Source organism: Ranitomeya imitator, chromosome 1 (genome assembly GCF_032444005.1).
Source record: "Ranitomeya imitator isolate aRanImi1 chromosome 1, aRanImi1.pri, whole genome shotgun sequence".
Classification (NCBI taxonomy): Eukaryota; Metazoa; Chordata; class Amphibia; order Anura; family Dendrobatidae; genus Ranitomeya; species Ranitomeya imitator.
This window is the reverse complement of record NC_091282.1, coordinates 374,063,479-374,082,320: the sequence shown is the minus strand read 5'-3', so window position 1 is coordinate 374,082,320 and position 18,842 is coordinate 374,063,479. Positions and strand designations below refer to the sequence as shown.

The window sequence follows — 18,842 nt, the reverse complement described above, 5'->3', positions numbered from 1 at the left end:
ACATCTGCACCACAAAAATGTTGTAGGATTTTCTGACAGAGCCTAGTATTTAAAGCCATATTACCACACAAGTACATATTCCCCAAAGCTGCTTTCCTTCAGAAAAGCAGAAGCAGTTAAATGGCACGATGTGCCACCCCCATCTCTCTGCTTCCCTTCTTTTCACTGCCTCCCTATCTTACACACTCTCCCTCTCCATCTATCTTCCTCTCACCATCACACACCAGCAGCACAGACCCTGTCTGTCTCCCTCTCCAGCTCTCACATACGCAGTTCTGCTGCTGGATCTGCTCCTTTATCACAACATCCAGAGTGAGAGACTGAGAGAGACAGACAAGAAGGCATAGAAGCCAGCGGACCACCAAGTGATCCATACAGGCAAGCTGGGGGACAGACAGCATATGCTTCATACAGGGGCATAGTGTAGAGTGGGTGTACATGGGTGCCAGCACAAGACTGTTGTGTCCATACACTGTGTGATCCTCACCGGTAGGACACAACACAGACACACATATATTTCCCTACAGATATAATACATCCTAATATATATATATACATATATACATATATACATATATATATACAGCCGGTACACTGCATAGGAAACTACACAGGTCCTCACAGGGGCTGCATGCAGCTGATGTTATGACAGAGCAAGAAATGCAGCAGCCATGAACCAGCTGTGTATGGAGCCCTGCAGAGCACTGCAAGGTGAGACCAGAATATCTATCTATCTATCTATCTATCTATCTATCTATCTATCTATCTATCTATCTATCTATCTATCTATCATTTATCTATATATATCCCATATCTATCTATCATTTATCAATATGTTCCATATCTATCTATTATCTATCTATATATCCCATATCTATCTATTATCTATCTATCTATCTATCTATCTATCTATCTATCTATCTATCTATCATCTATCTATTATTTATCAATATGTTCCATATCTATCTATTATCTATCTATCTATCTATCTATCTATCTATCCAATATCTATCTATCTATTATTTATCTATATATATCCCATATCTATCTATCATTTATCAATATGTTCCATATCTATCTATTATCTATCTATATATCCCATATCTATCTATTATCTATCTATCTATCTATCTATCTATCTATCTATCTATCTATCTATCATCTATCTATTATTTATCAATATGTTCCATATCTATCTATTATCTATCTATCTATCTATCTACCTATCATTTATCAATATACTCCATATCTATCTATTATCTATCTATATATTCCATATCTATCTATTATCTATCTATCTATCTATCTATCTATCTATCTATCATTTATCTATATATTCCATATCTATCTATTATCTATCTATATATCCCATATCTATCTATCTATCTATCTATCATTTATCTATATATTCCATATCTATCTATTATGTATCTATATATCCCATATCTATCTATTATCTATCTATATATCCCATATCTATCTATTATCTATCTATCTATCTATCTATCTATCTACCTATCATTTATCAATATATTCCATATCTATCTATTATCTATCTATATATTCCATATCTATCTATTATCTATCTATCTATCTATCTATCTATCTATCTATCTATCTATCTATCTATCTATCATTTATCTATATATTCCATATCTATCTATTATCTATCTATATATCCCATATCTATCTATCTATCTATCTATCTATCTATCTATCTATCTATCTATCATTTATCTATATATTCCATATCTATCTATTATCTATCTATATATCCCATATCTATCTATTATCTATCTATCGCCATCGTCCATTCATGTATATTTTTCATTACCTTGTATATTGTGTATTCTTTTTTGTGACCCTTTTATGTTGCTTATCAGTCTCACAGTACATATGATTATCACTATGTTCTATGATTATTCTTATCTTACATTTAGATGTATATAGATATACCGGTATATATTTTTTTAAATGAAAGGTCTGAACCTTAGCACTTGTTAAAGTACTCCGCTAAATTTGACATTCAACGGTCGTTTGTTTTTTTATAGACTGGTACTTGTTAGTATTATCCATACCTCTTCAGAGTGCCCACTGTCCTATCTATTATCTATCTATCTATCTATCTATCTATCTATCTATCTATCTATCTATCTATCTATCCATTATCTATCTATCTATCCATTATATATCATCTATCAATTATCTATCTATTATATATAATCTATCATCTGTCTATTATCTATCTATTATCTATCTATCTATCTTTTCTATCTATTGATCTGTCTGTGGAGCATTGCTATAAGGATTGTGTTGAGTGTCGGCCTCTGTAATGCACGTATTATGTACATTTGGAATAACTGGGTGGTATGTGTATGATTTATAAAGGCATTGTTAATTACGAAACATATTACCGTAACTTGTCTACTGTGTTCACCCATTTTTGGGAATACAACTGTTGCTGGTAGCGTCCACATTAGCCATTTTCCGTCTTACTGTAGCATATACACTGCACATCTTCAGCATGTACTGCTTTTCTGTAGCATTGGAATGGTTCCCACCTAGCTATGTACAAGGCTTACTATCTGTAGCCGGGCAGATATCATATTATAGCTCAGATTTACTGCTATTTTTCCCTTTTCCATTCTAAAGTATTAATATGTTCACTGGATTGTCTCACATTGTCTCCCCAGACAGCATTAGACAGCTGCTGAGCCGCGCTGGAGGAGAGTTTCGTCTCCAGAGAGTGCAACTAGAGACCAGGCCAAGAAAGCTAGAAGACAGGATACTGGTGAGTAGCAAATGTGTACGAGTCCCAGCACAGATGTACTTGTCATCTCTGGCTATGGCTTCATATTCTTACTTACTAATCCTGAATACATGAATGCATTTCAGTGCTTTAAAATGTTATCTGTAGAACTGCTGTAGAAGTATGAAATACAATGTGTACAAGCAGGTGTTTACTTGACCTATCTGAGTATTTATGTACAGTGCCTTGAAAAAGGATTCATACCCCAAGACGTTTTCCACATTTTTTTTCACATTATACCCACAAACTTAAATGTATTTTATTGGGATTTTATGTGATACTAGCTGAAGAGCCCGGCGTTGCCTGGGCATAGTAAATATCTGTGGTTAGTTATAGCACCTCACGTCTCTTATTTTCCCATCATGCCTCTCATTTTCTCCCTTACACCTCTCATTTTCCCCCTCACTCCTCTTATTTTCCCCCTCACTCCTCTCATTCCCCCCTAAGGCTAGGTTCAGATTGCGTTAGAGCAATCCGTTTAGCGCTAAGCGCTAGCGGGTTGCGCTAACGCAATGTGATTTTTGGGGTCGCGTTTAACGTCCCCGCTCTCGCAGATCCCTGATCTGCGAGAGCGGGGAACGGACCTCGGGCGCGCCGCGGACGCTGCAAGCAGCGTCCGCGGCGCGCTACAAAACACCGGCACATCGCTAGCGCGTGCCGAAAGTGGCACGCGCTAGCGATGCGCGTTCCCATTGCCTTGAATGGGCGCGCTAACGGACGCGTTGCACGGCGTTAATTTCGCCGTGCAACGCTGTCCGTTAAACGCGATCCCATAACGCAATGGGAACCCAGCCTAACACTTGTCATTTCGACCTCACATCTGTCATTTTCCGATCACTCCACTATTTTCCCTCACTCCTCTCATTTTGCACTCACACCTTTTCATTTTCACCTCACACCCCTCATTTTCACCTCAGTATATACATGTTTGTCATCTTCCTTATATATAGTATACACCTGTATGTCTTCTCTTGTATATAGTATATACCTGTATGCCATCTCCCCTGTAAATAGTATATACATGCTGTATGTCATCTCCTCCTGTATATTGTATATACCCATGTGTCATCTCCTCCTGTATATATTATATACCTGTATGTCATCTCTTCTGTATATACTATATACCTGTATGTCATCTACTCCTATGTATAGTATATACCCGTATGTCATCTCCTGTATATAGTATATACCTGTATGTTATCTCCCCTTTATATAGTATATACCTGCTGTATGTCCTCTCCTCCTCTATACCTATGTGTCATCTCCTCTTTTATATAGTATATACCTGTATGTCATCTCCTCCTGTATATAGTATATACGTGTGTCATCTCCTCCTGTATATAGTATGTACCTGTAAGTCATGTCCTCCTGTATATAGTATATACCTGTGTATGATCTGCTCCTGTATAAAGTATATACCTGTGTGTCATCTCCTCCAGTATATAGTATATACCTTTATGTCATCTCCACCTGTATATAGTATATACCTGTGTGTCATCTCCACTGTATATAGTATATACCTGTGTGTCATCGCCCCTTTATATAGTATGTACCTGTATGTCATCTCCCCTGTATATAGTATATACCAGGATGTCATCTCCTCCTGTATATAGTATATACCTGTATGTCATCTCCTCCTGTATATTGTATATACCTACGTGTCATCTCCCCTGTATATAGTATATATGTGTGTGTCATCTCCTCCTGTATATAGTATATACCTGTGTGTCATCTCCTCCTGTATATAGTATATACCTGTGTGTCCTCTCCTCCTGTATATAGTATATGCGTGTCATCTCCTCCTGTATATAGTATATACTGTACCTGTAATTCATCTCCTCCTGTATATAGTATATACCTGTGTGTCATCTGCTCCTGTATATAGTATATACAGTGGGGAAAAAAGTATTTATCCAGCCATCAATTGTGCAAGTTCTCCCACAAAAAGATTAGAGAGGCCTGTAATTGACATCATAGGTAGACCACAACTATGAGAGTCAAAATGAGAAAACAAATCCAGAAAATCACCTTGTCTGATTTGGCAAGATTTATTTTGCAAATTATGGTGGAAAATAAGTATTTGATCACCTAAAAACATGCAAGATTTCTGGCTCTCACAGACCTGTAACTTCTTTCTTTAAGAGGCTCCTCTGTCCTCCACTCATTACCTGTAGTAATGGCACCTGTTTGAACTTGTTGTCAGTAGAAAAGACACCTGTCTACTACCTCAATCAGTCAAACTCCAAACTCCACTATGGTGAAGACCAAAGAGCTGTCGAAAGACACCAGAAACAAAACTGTAGCCCTGCACCAGGCTGGGAAGACTAAATCTGCAATAGGCAAGCAGCTTGGTGTGATGAAATCAACTGTGGGAGCAATAATAAGAAAATGGAAGACATACAACACCACTGATAATCTCCCTCGATCTGGGGCTCTACGCAAGAGCTCACCCTGTGGGATCAAAATGATCACAAGAATAGTGATCAAAAATCCCAGAACCACAGCGGTGGACCTAGTGAATGGCCTGCATAGAGATGGGACCACCATAATATAGGCTACCATCAGTAACACACTACACAGCCAGGGACTCAGATCCTGCTGTGCTAGATGTGTCCCCCTGCTTAAGCTAGTACATGTCCGGGCCTGTCTGAAGTTTGCTAGAGAGCATTTGGATTATCCAGAAGAGTATTGGGAGAATGTCATATCGTCTGATGAAACCAAAGTAGAACTGTTTGGTAGAAACCAAACTCGTCGTGTTTGAAGGAGACAGAATGCAGAGATGCATCCAAAGAACACCATACCTACTATGAAGCATGGGGGTGGCAAAATCATGCTTTGGGGCTGTTTCTTTGCAAAGGGACCAGGACGACTGATCCATGTGCACGAAAGAATGAATGGGGCCATATATCGTGAGATTTTGACTGCAAAACTCCTTCCATCAGCAAGGGCATTGAAGATGAAACATGGATGGGTCTTTCAGCTTGATAATGATCCCAAGCTCACCGCCAGGGCAACAAAGGAGTGGCTTCGTAAGAAGCATATGAAGGTCCTGGAGTGGCCTAGCCAGTCTCCAGATCTCAACCCCATAGAAAAACTTTGGAGGGAGTTGAAAGTTTGTGTTGCCCAGCGACAGGCCCAAAACATCACTGCTCTAGAGAAGATCTGCATGGAGGAATGGGCCAACATACCACCAACAGTGTGCGCCAATCTTGTGAAGACTTACAGAAAATGTTTGACCTCTGTAATTGCCAACAAAAGATATGTAACCAAATATTGAGATGAACTTTTGTTAATGACCAAATACTTATTTTCCACCATAATTTGCAAAATAAATCTTGCCAAATCAGACAAGGTGATTTTCTGGATTTGTTTTCTCATTTTTGACTCTCATAGTTGTGGTCTACCTATGATGTCAATTACAGGCCTCTCTCATCATTTTAAGTGGGAGAACTTGCACAATTGGTGGCTGACTAAATACTTATTTTCCTCACTGTACCTGTGTGTCATCTCCTCCTGTATATAGTATATACCTGTGTGTCATCTCCTCCTGTATATAGTATATACCTGTGTGTCATCTCTCCTGTATATAGTACTAAATTGGCAGCCTGATAAATCCCCAGCCAACAGGAAGCCCTCCCCCCTGGCAGTATATATTAGCTCACACATACACATAATAGACGGGTCATGTGACTGACAGCTGCCGTATTTCCTATATGGTACATTTGTTGCTCTTGTAGTTTGTCTGCTTATTAATCAGATTTTTATTTTTGAAGGATAATACCAGACTTGTGTGTGTTTTAGGGCGAGTTTCCTTTGTCAAGTTGTGTGTGTTGAGTTGCATGTGGCGACATGCATGTAGCGACTTTTGTGAGATGAGTTTTGTGTGGCGACATGCGTGTAGCAACTTTTTGTGTGTCGAGTTGCATGTGACAGGTTAGTGTAGCAAGTTGTGTGCAGCAAGTTTTGCGCATGGCGAGTTTTGCGCGTGGCGAGTTTTATGTGTGGTGCGTTTTGAGTATGTGCAAGTTTTGAGTGAGGTAACTTTTGCATGTGTTGCAACTTTTGTGCATGTAGCAATTTTTCCGCGTGTGCAAGTTTTGCGTGTGGCGAGTTTTCCATGAGGTGAGTTTTGCACGTGTGTCGAGTTTTGCGTGAGCCTAGTTTTGCATGTGGCGAGTTTTGAGTGGCGACTTTTGTGTTTCGACTTTTATGTGGCGAGGTTGGTGTATGTGTGGTGAAATGTGTGCTAAGGGTGGTATAAGCGTTCAAGCACGTGGTAGTTTGTGGCGCCTTTTGTGTGTGTGTTCATATCCCCGTGTGTGGTGAGTATTCCATGTCGGGGCCCCACCTTAGCATCTGTACGGTATATACTCTTTGGCGCCATCGCTCTCACTCTTTAAGTCCCCCTTGTTCACATCTGGCAGCTGTCAATTTGCCTCCAACGCTTTTCCTTTCACTTTTTCCCCATTGTGTAGATAGGGGCAAAATTGTTTGGTGAATTGGAAAGCGCGGAGTTAAAATTTCACCTCACAGCATAGCCTATGATGCTCTCAGGGTCCAGACGTGTGACTGTGCAAAATTTTGTGGCTGTAGCTGCGACGCCTCCAACACTTTTCCTTTCACTTTTTCCCCATTATGTAGATAGGGGCAAAATTTTTTGGGGAATTGGAACGCGCGGGGTTAAAATTTTGCCTCACAACATAGCCTATGACGCTCTCGGGGTCCAGACGTGTGAGTGTGTAAAATTTTGTGGCTGTAGCTGCGACGGTGCAGATGCCAATCCCGGACATACACACATTCAGCTTTGTATATTAGATATGAACACAAAGTGGCAAGTATGTGTGAAGTGTAAAGGAAATGACACATGGTTTTCTAATTATTTGAAAAATATAAATCTGAACATTGTGATATGCATTGACATTCAGTTCCCTGTAGTCTGATACCCCTGGATAATATCTTGAGTAACCAATTGCCTTCATAAGTCACAAAATTAGAAAATTGAGTACAACTGTGTGTAATTTATTCTCAGTATCACTACATCTGTCATATCTTCTGTTTGAGAAGATTTGGGATCAAGCTGCATCATGAAAACGAAGGAACCCAACAGACAGGTCAGGGATAAAGTTGTGGAGAAGAGGAAAGAAGTGTTAGGTTATGAAAAATAGCCCATGCTCTGAACATTTCACGGAGCACTGTTCAATCCATCATCCAAAAATGGAACAAGTATGGCAGAACTGCAAAGCTCCCAAGGCATGGCCGTCCACTTAAACTGACATCTCAAGCAAGGAGAGCACTAATTAGAGAAGCAGCCAAGAGGTCCATTGTCACTCTGGATGAACTGCAGAGATCCACTGCTCATGTGGTAGAATCTGTCCACAGGACAACTATTAGTATATTAGTAAATATTCCACAATCTTGCCATTGGGGAAAAGTGGCAAGAAGAAGGCCATTTTCGAAAGCAAGCCATAAGAAGTCCCATTTGCAGTATACAAAAAGTAATGCACGTGCCACAGATAGCATATGGAAGAAGGTGCTCTGGTCAGATGAGACCAAAGTAGAACTTTTTAGGCTAAATGCAAAACGCAATATGTGGTGAAAAACTAACACTGCACATAACCCTGAAACACCATTCCCCACCGTCAAATATGGCGATGGCAGCGTCATGCTGTGGGGATGGTTTTCTCCAGCAGGAACAGGGAAGCTGGTGAGAGTTGATGGGAAGATAGATGTAGTTAAACACAGGGCAATCCTGGAGGAAAACCAGTTAGAGGCTGCAAAAGACTTGAGACTGGGGCATAGGTTCAACTTCCAGCAGGACAATAACCCTAAACATACTGCCAGACCTATAATGGAATGGTTCAGATCAAAGCATATTCATGTGTGTGAATAGCCAAGTCAGAGTTAAAATCCCATTGAGAATCTGTGACAAGACTTGAAAATTATTGTTCACAGACGCTTTCCATCCAATCCCACTGAGCTAGAGCTAGTTGGGCAACAATTTCAGCCTCTAAAGCTGGTAGAGACATACCACAAAAAGACTTGCAGCAGTAATTGCAGCAAAAGGTGATCCTACAAAGTATTGAATCAGTGGGTTGAATGAAAAATGCTCTTCACAATTTTCGAATTTGTATTTTTAAATAATTAAACACTGAAAATAGATAACTATTCCCAAATGGGTTAAAAATACATTTCTATTAAAAAATTTCAAAAATACACAATAATAGTAATATAAATAATCCAATAGGTATGGCACAAGAGGGAATACATAAAAACAGGAACAGAAATAGGGGTGGGACACCTGGAAATGGCAAAGCAGTATGTAGACAACACCACAATATTAATATAAATTATCTGCTTCCAAAGGGATATAATGAGTCTATATATATCAAGTGTAGTATAAATAAAGTGCATGTGCTATAAATATAATGAAATAAAATAAAATAATTTTATCAAGATACCACAAAATATCCCTTTAGCTGGCAGAGACAAAAATAAGACACAGTGTCACATGATTTAGACCATAGGTCCTATAAATGCTGTCAAACACAGGTAATAAGTGACAGAAAGTCAAATAAAGCAATGCATATTTACCTCAAAATATAGGTGTCCAGGTGCCGACCACTCCTGGACACCTATACTTTGAGGTAAATATGCATTGCTTTATTTGACTTTCATATCACATAAAATACATTTAAGTTGATGGATATAGCTTGAAAAATGTGGAAAAGTTCAGGGGTATGAATACTTTCTCAAGGCATTGTGTATGTAACATAATGAGAACTTTGACAAATGCTGAATATTCTTGTGCAGCGGGCTTAATCATTTGCATTTCAGATTACTGTATTTTTCGGACTATAAGACGCACCGGACCATAAGATGCATCCAAAAGGAAAATAGGGAAAAAAAATAATGTGTCAAATGGGGGTCCGTCTTACAGTCCGAATTCAGCTTACCGGGGGGGAGATAGGCACAGGTGCAGGAGTGGTCACAGGGATTGTTCAGTGGTCCAGGCTGGTGTGATGGCCTCTGGGAAATCCCATCCCAGGCTGTTGCGGCAGCGCTCTGTGCTGTGGTGGCAGCGCTGTGCTGGGACTGCAGTGGTGCTCTGTGCTGTGGTGGCAGCGCTCTGTGCTGGGGCTGCAGCGGTGCTCTGTGCTGTGGCGGCAGTGCTCTGTGCTGTGGCGGCGGTGCTCTGTGTTGCGGTGGCGGCGCTCTGTGATGGGGCAGTGGCGGCGCTCTGTGCTGGGGCAGTGGCACTCTGTGCTGCGGGTGGGCTCCGTCGGCATTTTGACAAAGCCCGGAGGCCCCTGCAGCTCCATTGCTGCGATGCGGTGGCCTCCAGGAAAATGGCCGCTAGCATGCTCAGATTCAGATTTTGGCAACGAGATCTCATCCTGAGTGCTTGCAGACTTGTATCACAACACCAGACAACCCTTTTAAGGACATATATAATATGAATGCCCTAATAGGAGAGTGTCAACCAAGCCGCTACTACCCCACAAAATGATGTTTCATGTAAGAAAGCATTTTGCATCAATTGTACATGAATAGTATTTGTCTTTTAATAGTTAAGCTTGGGCAAGCACTCATCTGTTTTCAACAGGGAGAGAGGAAAAAGCCACTGCCAGATTCCATTGGCAGCGACTTAATTCTCGCAAAAACAAAAGGATCAGGCATTAAAATTCTAACCTTGTGGGAAAGTCAGGATGCCTCATATACATCATATGATTAGTTGGTTCTGCCGAAATTGGCAAGTTAGGACGCCTTTCATCAAACTTGTATAGGGTATTTACTTGCTTTAGTTTCAGCATGTTATAACATTTAATGGAAGATGAACTGCATTTTCTAATTTATTTTGATTCTAATCACATACATTTGTTGTATACTATGCAGTCTGATTCTGATCAATGACTAGGGTTAAGGTAAAAAAAAACCTGTTTGGACATGACCGCGTATGCCTAGTACGGTCTTTTCCTTTGTGTGTAATCCTAAACCGCCAAACTCTGACCCACTGTCCCAACCCATTCCTTAAATAAAAACAAAAACAATTATATTCTTTTGGATATTTTGGCCACAGCGGCCAACTTTTATGAACAAAAATAACATAAACAGTAATACAACAATATATAAATTTGAGGGGAGGGTTCTTGGAGCTAAAAGATCTGGCAAAACCCCACAAAAGAAGAGCGACCACCATATTACCCTCAGCCGTAAATCACCAGCTCGAGGGCACCGTACATCCCGTTCCGGGAAGAGAAAAACCACCAACGGCTCCCAGGGTAAAACCCCGTCCAGAGCCCATACCAAAAAATGCCAGATCAAACCCCACCACATTTTAAATTGCCTGTAATAATGTTCCAATTCCTTCCCCCTACCAATCAGCGTCAACTCCAAGAACCCCCACCCCCCCACCACACTGCCACTGTGACAATAACACAAATAAAGATATACCAAGTGATACCCAACATTCCTCCCACAAACGCATATAAAGTATACGCCCATACCCCTTTTTTTTTTTTATATATAACTTACATAAAAATATCAATATATAAAATATAAATGACAATTCCCCCCCCCCCCCCCATAAAAACTCCCCAGGCAAAAAGCAAAAAAGGGGAGGGAGGGTGGGTGGGTCTGCCTCGGCCTGGATTATGGGATGGAATGGCGGTTTTCCCGCACTTTTCCTCCCAACTCCCCCCTTCTTATAGCTCCTCCCCCCACAACAATCCTCCTATCATGACCGTGGCATTATTCAAAAAGACCGCCCGGCCAAAAGCAGTCATGGGGGGCCTCCGTCTAGCTGCGCCCTACTCCTGCCCCCATCTTTAAATGTGCTGTCCACTACTGGACAACCTTAACTTAATCACTTCAGGGCCTTATTTAAAAGTTGATTCTCACTTCTGGCAGAGGCGCCATTCCAGTGATGTCAGCGCTGCTTTTCCTTGTGGATCACTTGACATTGTTGTGTCACGGATCTGACTGGCTGCAGCCTTTACTATTATGTTAGGACAGATGTCTGTTTGGATTAAATATTGATTAGTTACAGCCAATCAACGATCGCTGATTGGCTGCAGCAGACCCATGATGCAACAATGTAATCCACCAGGAACAGCGGAGCCGACATCACATTGCGTTCTGCTGACCACTCCACAGATAGCCTTTGAGTAGCCTTTCATTAGCTTTTGAATATGATAATCCTACATTTCTTCCCCCTGTCTAAGTGTTATAAGGTATTCTTTAGATGCCCCATACAGTAAATCTTAGGTGGGCACATATAAGCAAGCTCACAATACGGCCAGAAGTACACATGTACATGTATAGTTAGAAGTAAACAAAATAATGGCGTCCCACCTAATTACTAGTGAGGTCAGGACTGAATCTAGGAGCAAAAGATAGTTCAGGGGGCTGTAACAGAATAATGCAGGAGGTCTGCCATTGACCAACCTTTAGGGCTGACACATAGCAAATACAAGTGGCTTTCAACCGCCATTTCACAAATGTTGGGCATTGAGCAAAGATGACATTTCACTCTCTCTCCTTGTAAATTACGCACAACTCAGGATCGTCTTTGATTCTTGCTCCTATGTAGGATATCCAGCTGTAAATAGGGCAGCATGGTGGCTCAGTGGTTAGCACTGCACCCTTTCAGCTCTGTGGTCCTGGGTTTGAATCCCACCAAGGACAACACCTGTAAGGAGCTGGTATGTTCTCCCCGTGTTTGTGTGGGTTTCCTCCAGGTTCTTCGGTTTCCTCCCACACTCCAAAGACATACTGATAGGGACTAGACTGTGAGCCCCAATGGGGACAGAGCCAATAATGTTTGTAAAGCGCTGAGGAAATAATGGTGCTATATAAGTGAGTAAAATAAAGAAATAATTGGCAGCTATGGGCTCACCCTGCGGCTGCTGTGATGTCCTCCAACCTCACCACATTTCTCCAGCATGATGGTACTGTTACCAGCACTCCCTTCTGGAAGTCATTGTTCTGCATCTGCATGAAGTTTGTTTTTGCCCCACAAAAAAATACATTACCAAAATGAAAAATTGTGTCATTGCTTTATGGAGGTCAAGTAGTTCCTGTTTAATTTTGTCACTGAAATACGTGCAGATCAATGTGTTCTATTCACGTGATATGACCAGTAGAATACAGTAGAGAAATCGTCTCCATTTCGATTTCCAAAATGTGAATCACAAACTAAGAAAATCAATTCATTGTGTGCTAATGGGGAAACTGATGGAAACTCGGACGTACATCTCAAATTAGTTGGATCAATTTTTGGATATGACTTTTAAACCAATGTTTCCTTGGAGCATGTTCTAATGAGTCCGTATGACTTTCCCCTGATATTACATTACCCTGCATTAAACATTTTCTCTCAAGATTGTAACTGTATCCTTTGTGGGACAGGTTTTTTTCAACTCCATTAGTTTTATAAATTGATTTAAACACAGCTAATTTACAGAACTGAAAAATGCCAAGTCCTAAAATTAATGTTTCCCAATTAATACCATATTGTTTTAGGTCCAGCATTCTGTGCTGAGTTTATTGGACTGATCGGACATGCCGTATCCTTTACCGTCCTAGAAAATCGATTGTTCAGGGCTCCTATACACATTAGACTGTCGTTATACGCAGGTTTGGCCAACATTAGTCCAGTTTGTATAGGGGGCTTTAGATTGGGATCAGCATGCATGTTTAATCCAAAAAAAGGGTGTAAAATGTTGCCCCACATGTATGACACTTATCTTCTGGGTGAACAAAGTATTGAGGATGTTAAAATAAGGTATTGATAATGATGATCTCTATATACTGCCAACATATTCTGCAGGACTTTGTTATAAGAGGGGAGAGGTACAAATAAAAACCCAGACCTTACTGAGGAACTAAATACATTAAAACAATAGGAGTAAGGACCTTGCTTACACTCTGTTAGAAATTAGGGATGACACATAGGATAAAAGTGCATGATTTAATAATCGAATAGTCATCAAGAAAAAAAGTACACATAGAGCTGCATTAGCCAGGTACCCAGGTGACATCTCTGTGTGCACAGCTATAAAGCGCATGTAATTGCATGGGTTCTTGGGATTAATACTAAATGAAGTGACCATGGTGAAATGTACAGGGTGGTGGACAATTGGAAAAGAGTCCAGGACCAATTCATCAAAGAATTTAAGCAAGAATTCTGGAGTAAAAAGCTTTGAAAAGTTCAAAATTTGGGGGCAAGTCAAAGCTGCACTTTTTGCAATTTTTGGCATTCTCATGCTATTCTTACCCAGATCTGACAAAATGGTCAGAGCTGAGACAGGGAGGACGTGTGAACACTGCCGCTTGTCAAATTCACGACAAGCAGCGGCGTTCCCTACTACACAGATCTTGCTCTACAGTAAGGACTGGAGTAAGATTGGGGATGAGGCGCATATGGAGGTGCACACTACTTTGCACCTCAACTGATAAATTAAGATGAGTGCGCCTCGTAATGAATCAGGACCCTTGCTCTCCACTTAACCCTCTCATCAAGACTGGTCTTGATGAATTGTGGGCTTTGTGTTTTTGCTTAAAATTTTGAGTGTACAAAAATCAATAGGTTCTCCAGGGTAACGCTTTTCTGAGAATTGGCGCAAAACGTGTAAAGTCTTGGAGACTGTAGTGATAAATTCAGATTAAGGAGGATGTTGCTTGCAGGACATTAAAACCATGGTAATGTGATCAGATCTGAAATATTTGGACAGTGAAGCACTGTGAAGAGCTTTATGGGCAGAAGTCATGCAATGCTGGGACTGGCACAGAAATGTGTGGTAGTTGGACTGATGGTTCTTTGTCAGAAAACAGGCTGAACACTTCCTAACAGATAAGATTGTAAGTGAAATCCACCTACATTCATCACGACCTTAAGTGGTGTCATTTGAACAAGTACGCTGAGGAAAAAGCTTATGGTAAAAAGTGGTTGCGATAAACTGCGCTCTGATGTTTCCAGCTACAACTTGGTGGCTCTCATACATATTTGACTGTCATCAAAATCAACTGTGATCACCATGATCCATAGAAATAGGTGTTGCCAGTCTGATAGCTGCTATGTCTGACTTTGGTGAAAAACATGATAGAACGCAGGGTTTCCAAAGCTGCTACCTTCTGATGTCTACACTCCAGAAGGGTGATCTGGATTAATTTGTCCTAAGTTAGAAGATATTTGTTAGGGCTCGCTCACACAAGCGTATAACACAGCCAAGGTCTATCCAATGTTTTATCAGATAGCACTTGGCCCAATGTTATACTCTGGGGCACAGGGCTGGTTTTAGACAAAGTGGGCAAAAGTTTAATGTGGGGCCCCAAATGCTAACATATCGCACCATCACACAGAAACATTTCTGTTGTATTTACATGCGCTAAGTTCAGGCCGGTAAACGAGTGTGATCGACCATATAGAAGTCGTTCGACGCTTGTTTCCTGGCCTCTTTAAGGTATGTGCACATATTCAGTAATTGGCAGGGCTTTGGACGCAGCACATGTCCGCTGCCGGCTATTGAACACAGGTGAATCTGCATGTGTTCATTGAACCGTGCAGATTCACTGCGTCCAATACATCGTACGAGTGAAATTTATCTTGCAGAGATAAATAAAGATAAATTGACATGCTGCGGTCTGGAAAGATGTGCCACATGTCCATCTCGGTAGGTAAGCTGCGGGTGTCTGTGCATGCATAGTGGGCATGGGATGTCTTGAAATCCCATCCACTATGCTATAACATCTGGCCGCTACACAAGTATGCAATGTCCAACCCGCATCGTTTACTGACCATGTGCACCTACCCTTACTCCGGCTGAGGAAGAATGATTGGTACAAATAGTCCTTGATATAATGCAGGTCCCATATAGTACATATAGTAAAATGCACTCCCCATGGTCCTTCATAGAGTATACTGCAGCCCCCCATAGAGTATAATGCAGCCCCACACACACAGTATAATGCAGGCTCCACCCCCACAAACACACCCAGTATAGTGAAGCCCTAGAAGATGGTAGTGACTGTGGGATGGACGTGCTTCATTCTACTCCGTTCTCTATTGCTCACCCTGGGACCTGTATAGTTGGCTACACTAATTCCATCTAATACTGCACATAGTATACACCTACACACATATGCACATGTTTATTCTGCTAATGTGCATTAGTGAATTTGCTCATGTTTTAGTAAAGTGAATACCATACTACAGTTTCTTAGTGACAAGCTGAGAAAATAACTATTAATAGGACCTACCTGATTGTCTTTTCCGACATAAACAATTCATCGGGGTACCACAAAACAAAGCATGGAAGTTTCCATAGCAACTGATCCATTTAATCGCTTGCATTTTTTTTTTTTGCCATGGTTGCATACACTCACATCTTTTAACAAAATCTGTCATATCTATGTATTTCTTCTCAGGTCACAACATGCTGGAGATTCTATATATTCTACATCAAACTGCCAGCAAAAGTGAGTAATCTATGAACTAATGTGGGTTATTCAAAAAGGACTGCTTTTATGAAGAAAATCACTGTTGCAGCTCCTTCAAGGGGCGAAATATAAAGAGAAGCTAAAAGGCAGGAGAAGTCTTGGTACTGTGAGCTAGATATCAGTACAGTCCAACAAAATGATCTAAACAGCCTTTTACTAAAAATTACACTTGGTCAGGAAGATGATTGATCCCCGACCACAGATTTGTGAATAGAGGTGACCTTCATCTGTTTAAAACAGGGGATCAAGAAGCCCTATGTAACTCTTGTTTGTCCTCCTAGCCAGGTGGCCTGACCAAAGACATGGTTTACAGTAGATACCTTTCCAAACCTAATTGTTTAGTCCCACGTTAACAGCTATCCACATCTTTTAAGTCCCAAAAATGTTATCTTGGAGATACAATGTAAAGCACTTGGCTATATCCACCAGTCCCATAGACAATGTGTGCCTCGATTCCATTATTATGAGACCTTTAATAACCTCGTTCTTGGGAACAGTGTAGGTTTCAGTGTTTGGACCACCGGCGACCAGCATGTCCTTTGAATATGTGAACTAGGACTATCTCTTTAATCAAGAGTAATCTTATTCAGAGCTTATCCCTATTTTATAGGCAATAAGTTCCTGATCACAATTGATCTGACTGCTGGGAACCACACCGATCCCAGGAACCGGGGGTTCCGAAGAGCTCCTTATGAATGGAACTGTGGTTTATCATGCGTACTGCTGTTTTTCTCATTCCTATGGGAGTGTCAAAGACTGGCTGAGCACTTGGCTTGGTGCTTGGTTATCTCTGGTGGTCCCGTTAAGAATAAATGGAGCGACGGTGAGCATAATCGGCCACCTCTTCAGAGCCCCGATTCTTGGGATCAGTTGGGGTCTCGGCAGTTAGAACCCAATGATTGGGAAGTTATTCCCTATCCAATGAATATGCAATAACTTCCTGATCACAGGGCGTCTGACTGCAGGGAACCACACCAATCCCAAGAAATCTGGGTTCTGAAGAGTCCCTTGTGAATGGATCAGGGGTTTATCATGCGTACTGCCGTTCCTCTCATTCTTATGGGAGTTGTGAACACTGGTCGAGCACAGTGCTTGGTTATCTCTGGTGGTTCCATTAAGAATAAATTGAGTAGCAAGTGAGCATAATCATTCACCTCTGCAGAGACCCAGTTCTCGGGATCAGTTGGGGGTCTCAGGAAGTTATTCCCTATCCAATTAATACGTGATAACTTGCAAACTTGAGAATACCCTTTTAAGTGGGCACATACAACGCTTGGACTGTAATGCACTGTGTAAATGTGCACTTTACTGATTAAATCATTATCATGCGATCCCCCTGCTCCCTCTAAATCCAAATAGCACATGTATGCATACAAGCTAATAGTGCTCCGGGACATTGTGCTAGTCTGATCTGTACACATGCACACAATCTACAAAAGAGAGTAGGAAGGAATCTGGAGGTGGCAGAGGGTGGACATGTGGTCAAACATTGAGATGAGATCCAGAGTGGAGAAGGCCCTGATCGACAATGTCTCTCAAAAACAAATATGCCAGGCAGGGGATTCCATGAGTTGGTACTCTGTCTTAAACTACTATAAAAGGAGATGCTCGGGAAACCTGTTATATAGCTTACAAAGAAAAGCACTTCTTTTTGAAAATCGCAGGACCTTTTTTGGTCACTCATGATGACCTCCATTGTTTGCAGTGATTGAGACATTGTTGGTATTTTATTTGAAGAGATGCCATTGACCGGCGCTCTTAACGCTGGACTTGATCACAGCGCTTGACCATACGTCCACCTTCTACCACCTCCAGATTCCTTCATCCTCTTTTGTGGACTGTGCGCAGATGTACAGGCCAGTCTAGCAGAATATCACAAAGCACTACTAGCTTGTACCCATACATGTATTTTTGGGATATCACTGGAGCAGCAATTTAGAGGGGTGGATTACCAGACACGTTTTGTAGAGCACGTGTGTAAACTTTTATACTTTTGATGTTACTTTTTAAGTGAGTAGATACAATCTTACTGCCTGCTGCCACCTGGGAGAGCGTGGATTCCAATCATACATCCATAGCTGGTATTTCTATAAGTAGGGCAAGCTCTGATATTTTTTATTTTGTTTTATTTTGTACTGTCTACATCATATCTGTACCTAGACCAAACCTGCTTAGCTATGAATCAGTCTTAACCCATAAAATAACACAGACAATATCAAATGCACAAGCTATGATCTCCTCTTCCCAGGCAGGTTCCTGTTCTTTAGTATATTTAAGTTATAGTGGTGATATTTTTTACATATATCATATTCTTCATTGTCTTTAAACTTTTCCCATTTGCTTTAAAACGTGATTGTTTTCTGGCCATCTTGCCTTCTATCTCTGTTGTACTCTATAGCCAAGTCCACACATTGCAGAAAATTTCCACTGCAGATTTGGCCAGAAATATGCGGGCATAATCCACATTTGTAACTTAGAGATACAGATCTGGCAAAAATTAAGAAACCACTGCAAAATGTTCAGTTTGTCCGATTTT

General features: G+C 40.9%; 1 protein-coding gene across 12 annotated transcripts in view; it reads left to right on the top strand.

Moving 5' to 3' along the window:
- The first annotated feature begins 265 nt into the window (after positions 1-265).
- CARMIL3 (capping protein regulator and myosin 1 linker 3) overlaps positions 266-18,842 on the top strand; it is a 101,792-nt gene continuing 83,215 nt past the window's right edge. For 11 of the 12 annotated variants that reach the window (XR_011319993.1, XR_011319999.1, XM_069761797.1 and 8 more), the window contains exons 1-3: positions 543-711; positions 2,694-2,791; positions 16,235-16,285. Coding sequence is in view for 10 of the 12 variants with exons in the window: in XM_069761797.1 (XP_069617898.1) it covers positions 672-711; positions 2,694-2,791; positions 16,235-16,285 (189 nt within the window). In the remaining 2 variants the exon portion in view is untranslated. Of the gene's footprint in view, positions 712-2,693; positions 2,792-16,234; positions 16,286-18,842 lie in introns of all 12 variants that reach the window. The other variant, XM_069761796.1, reaches the window with a different exon arrangement.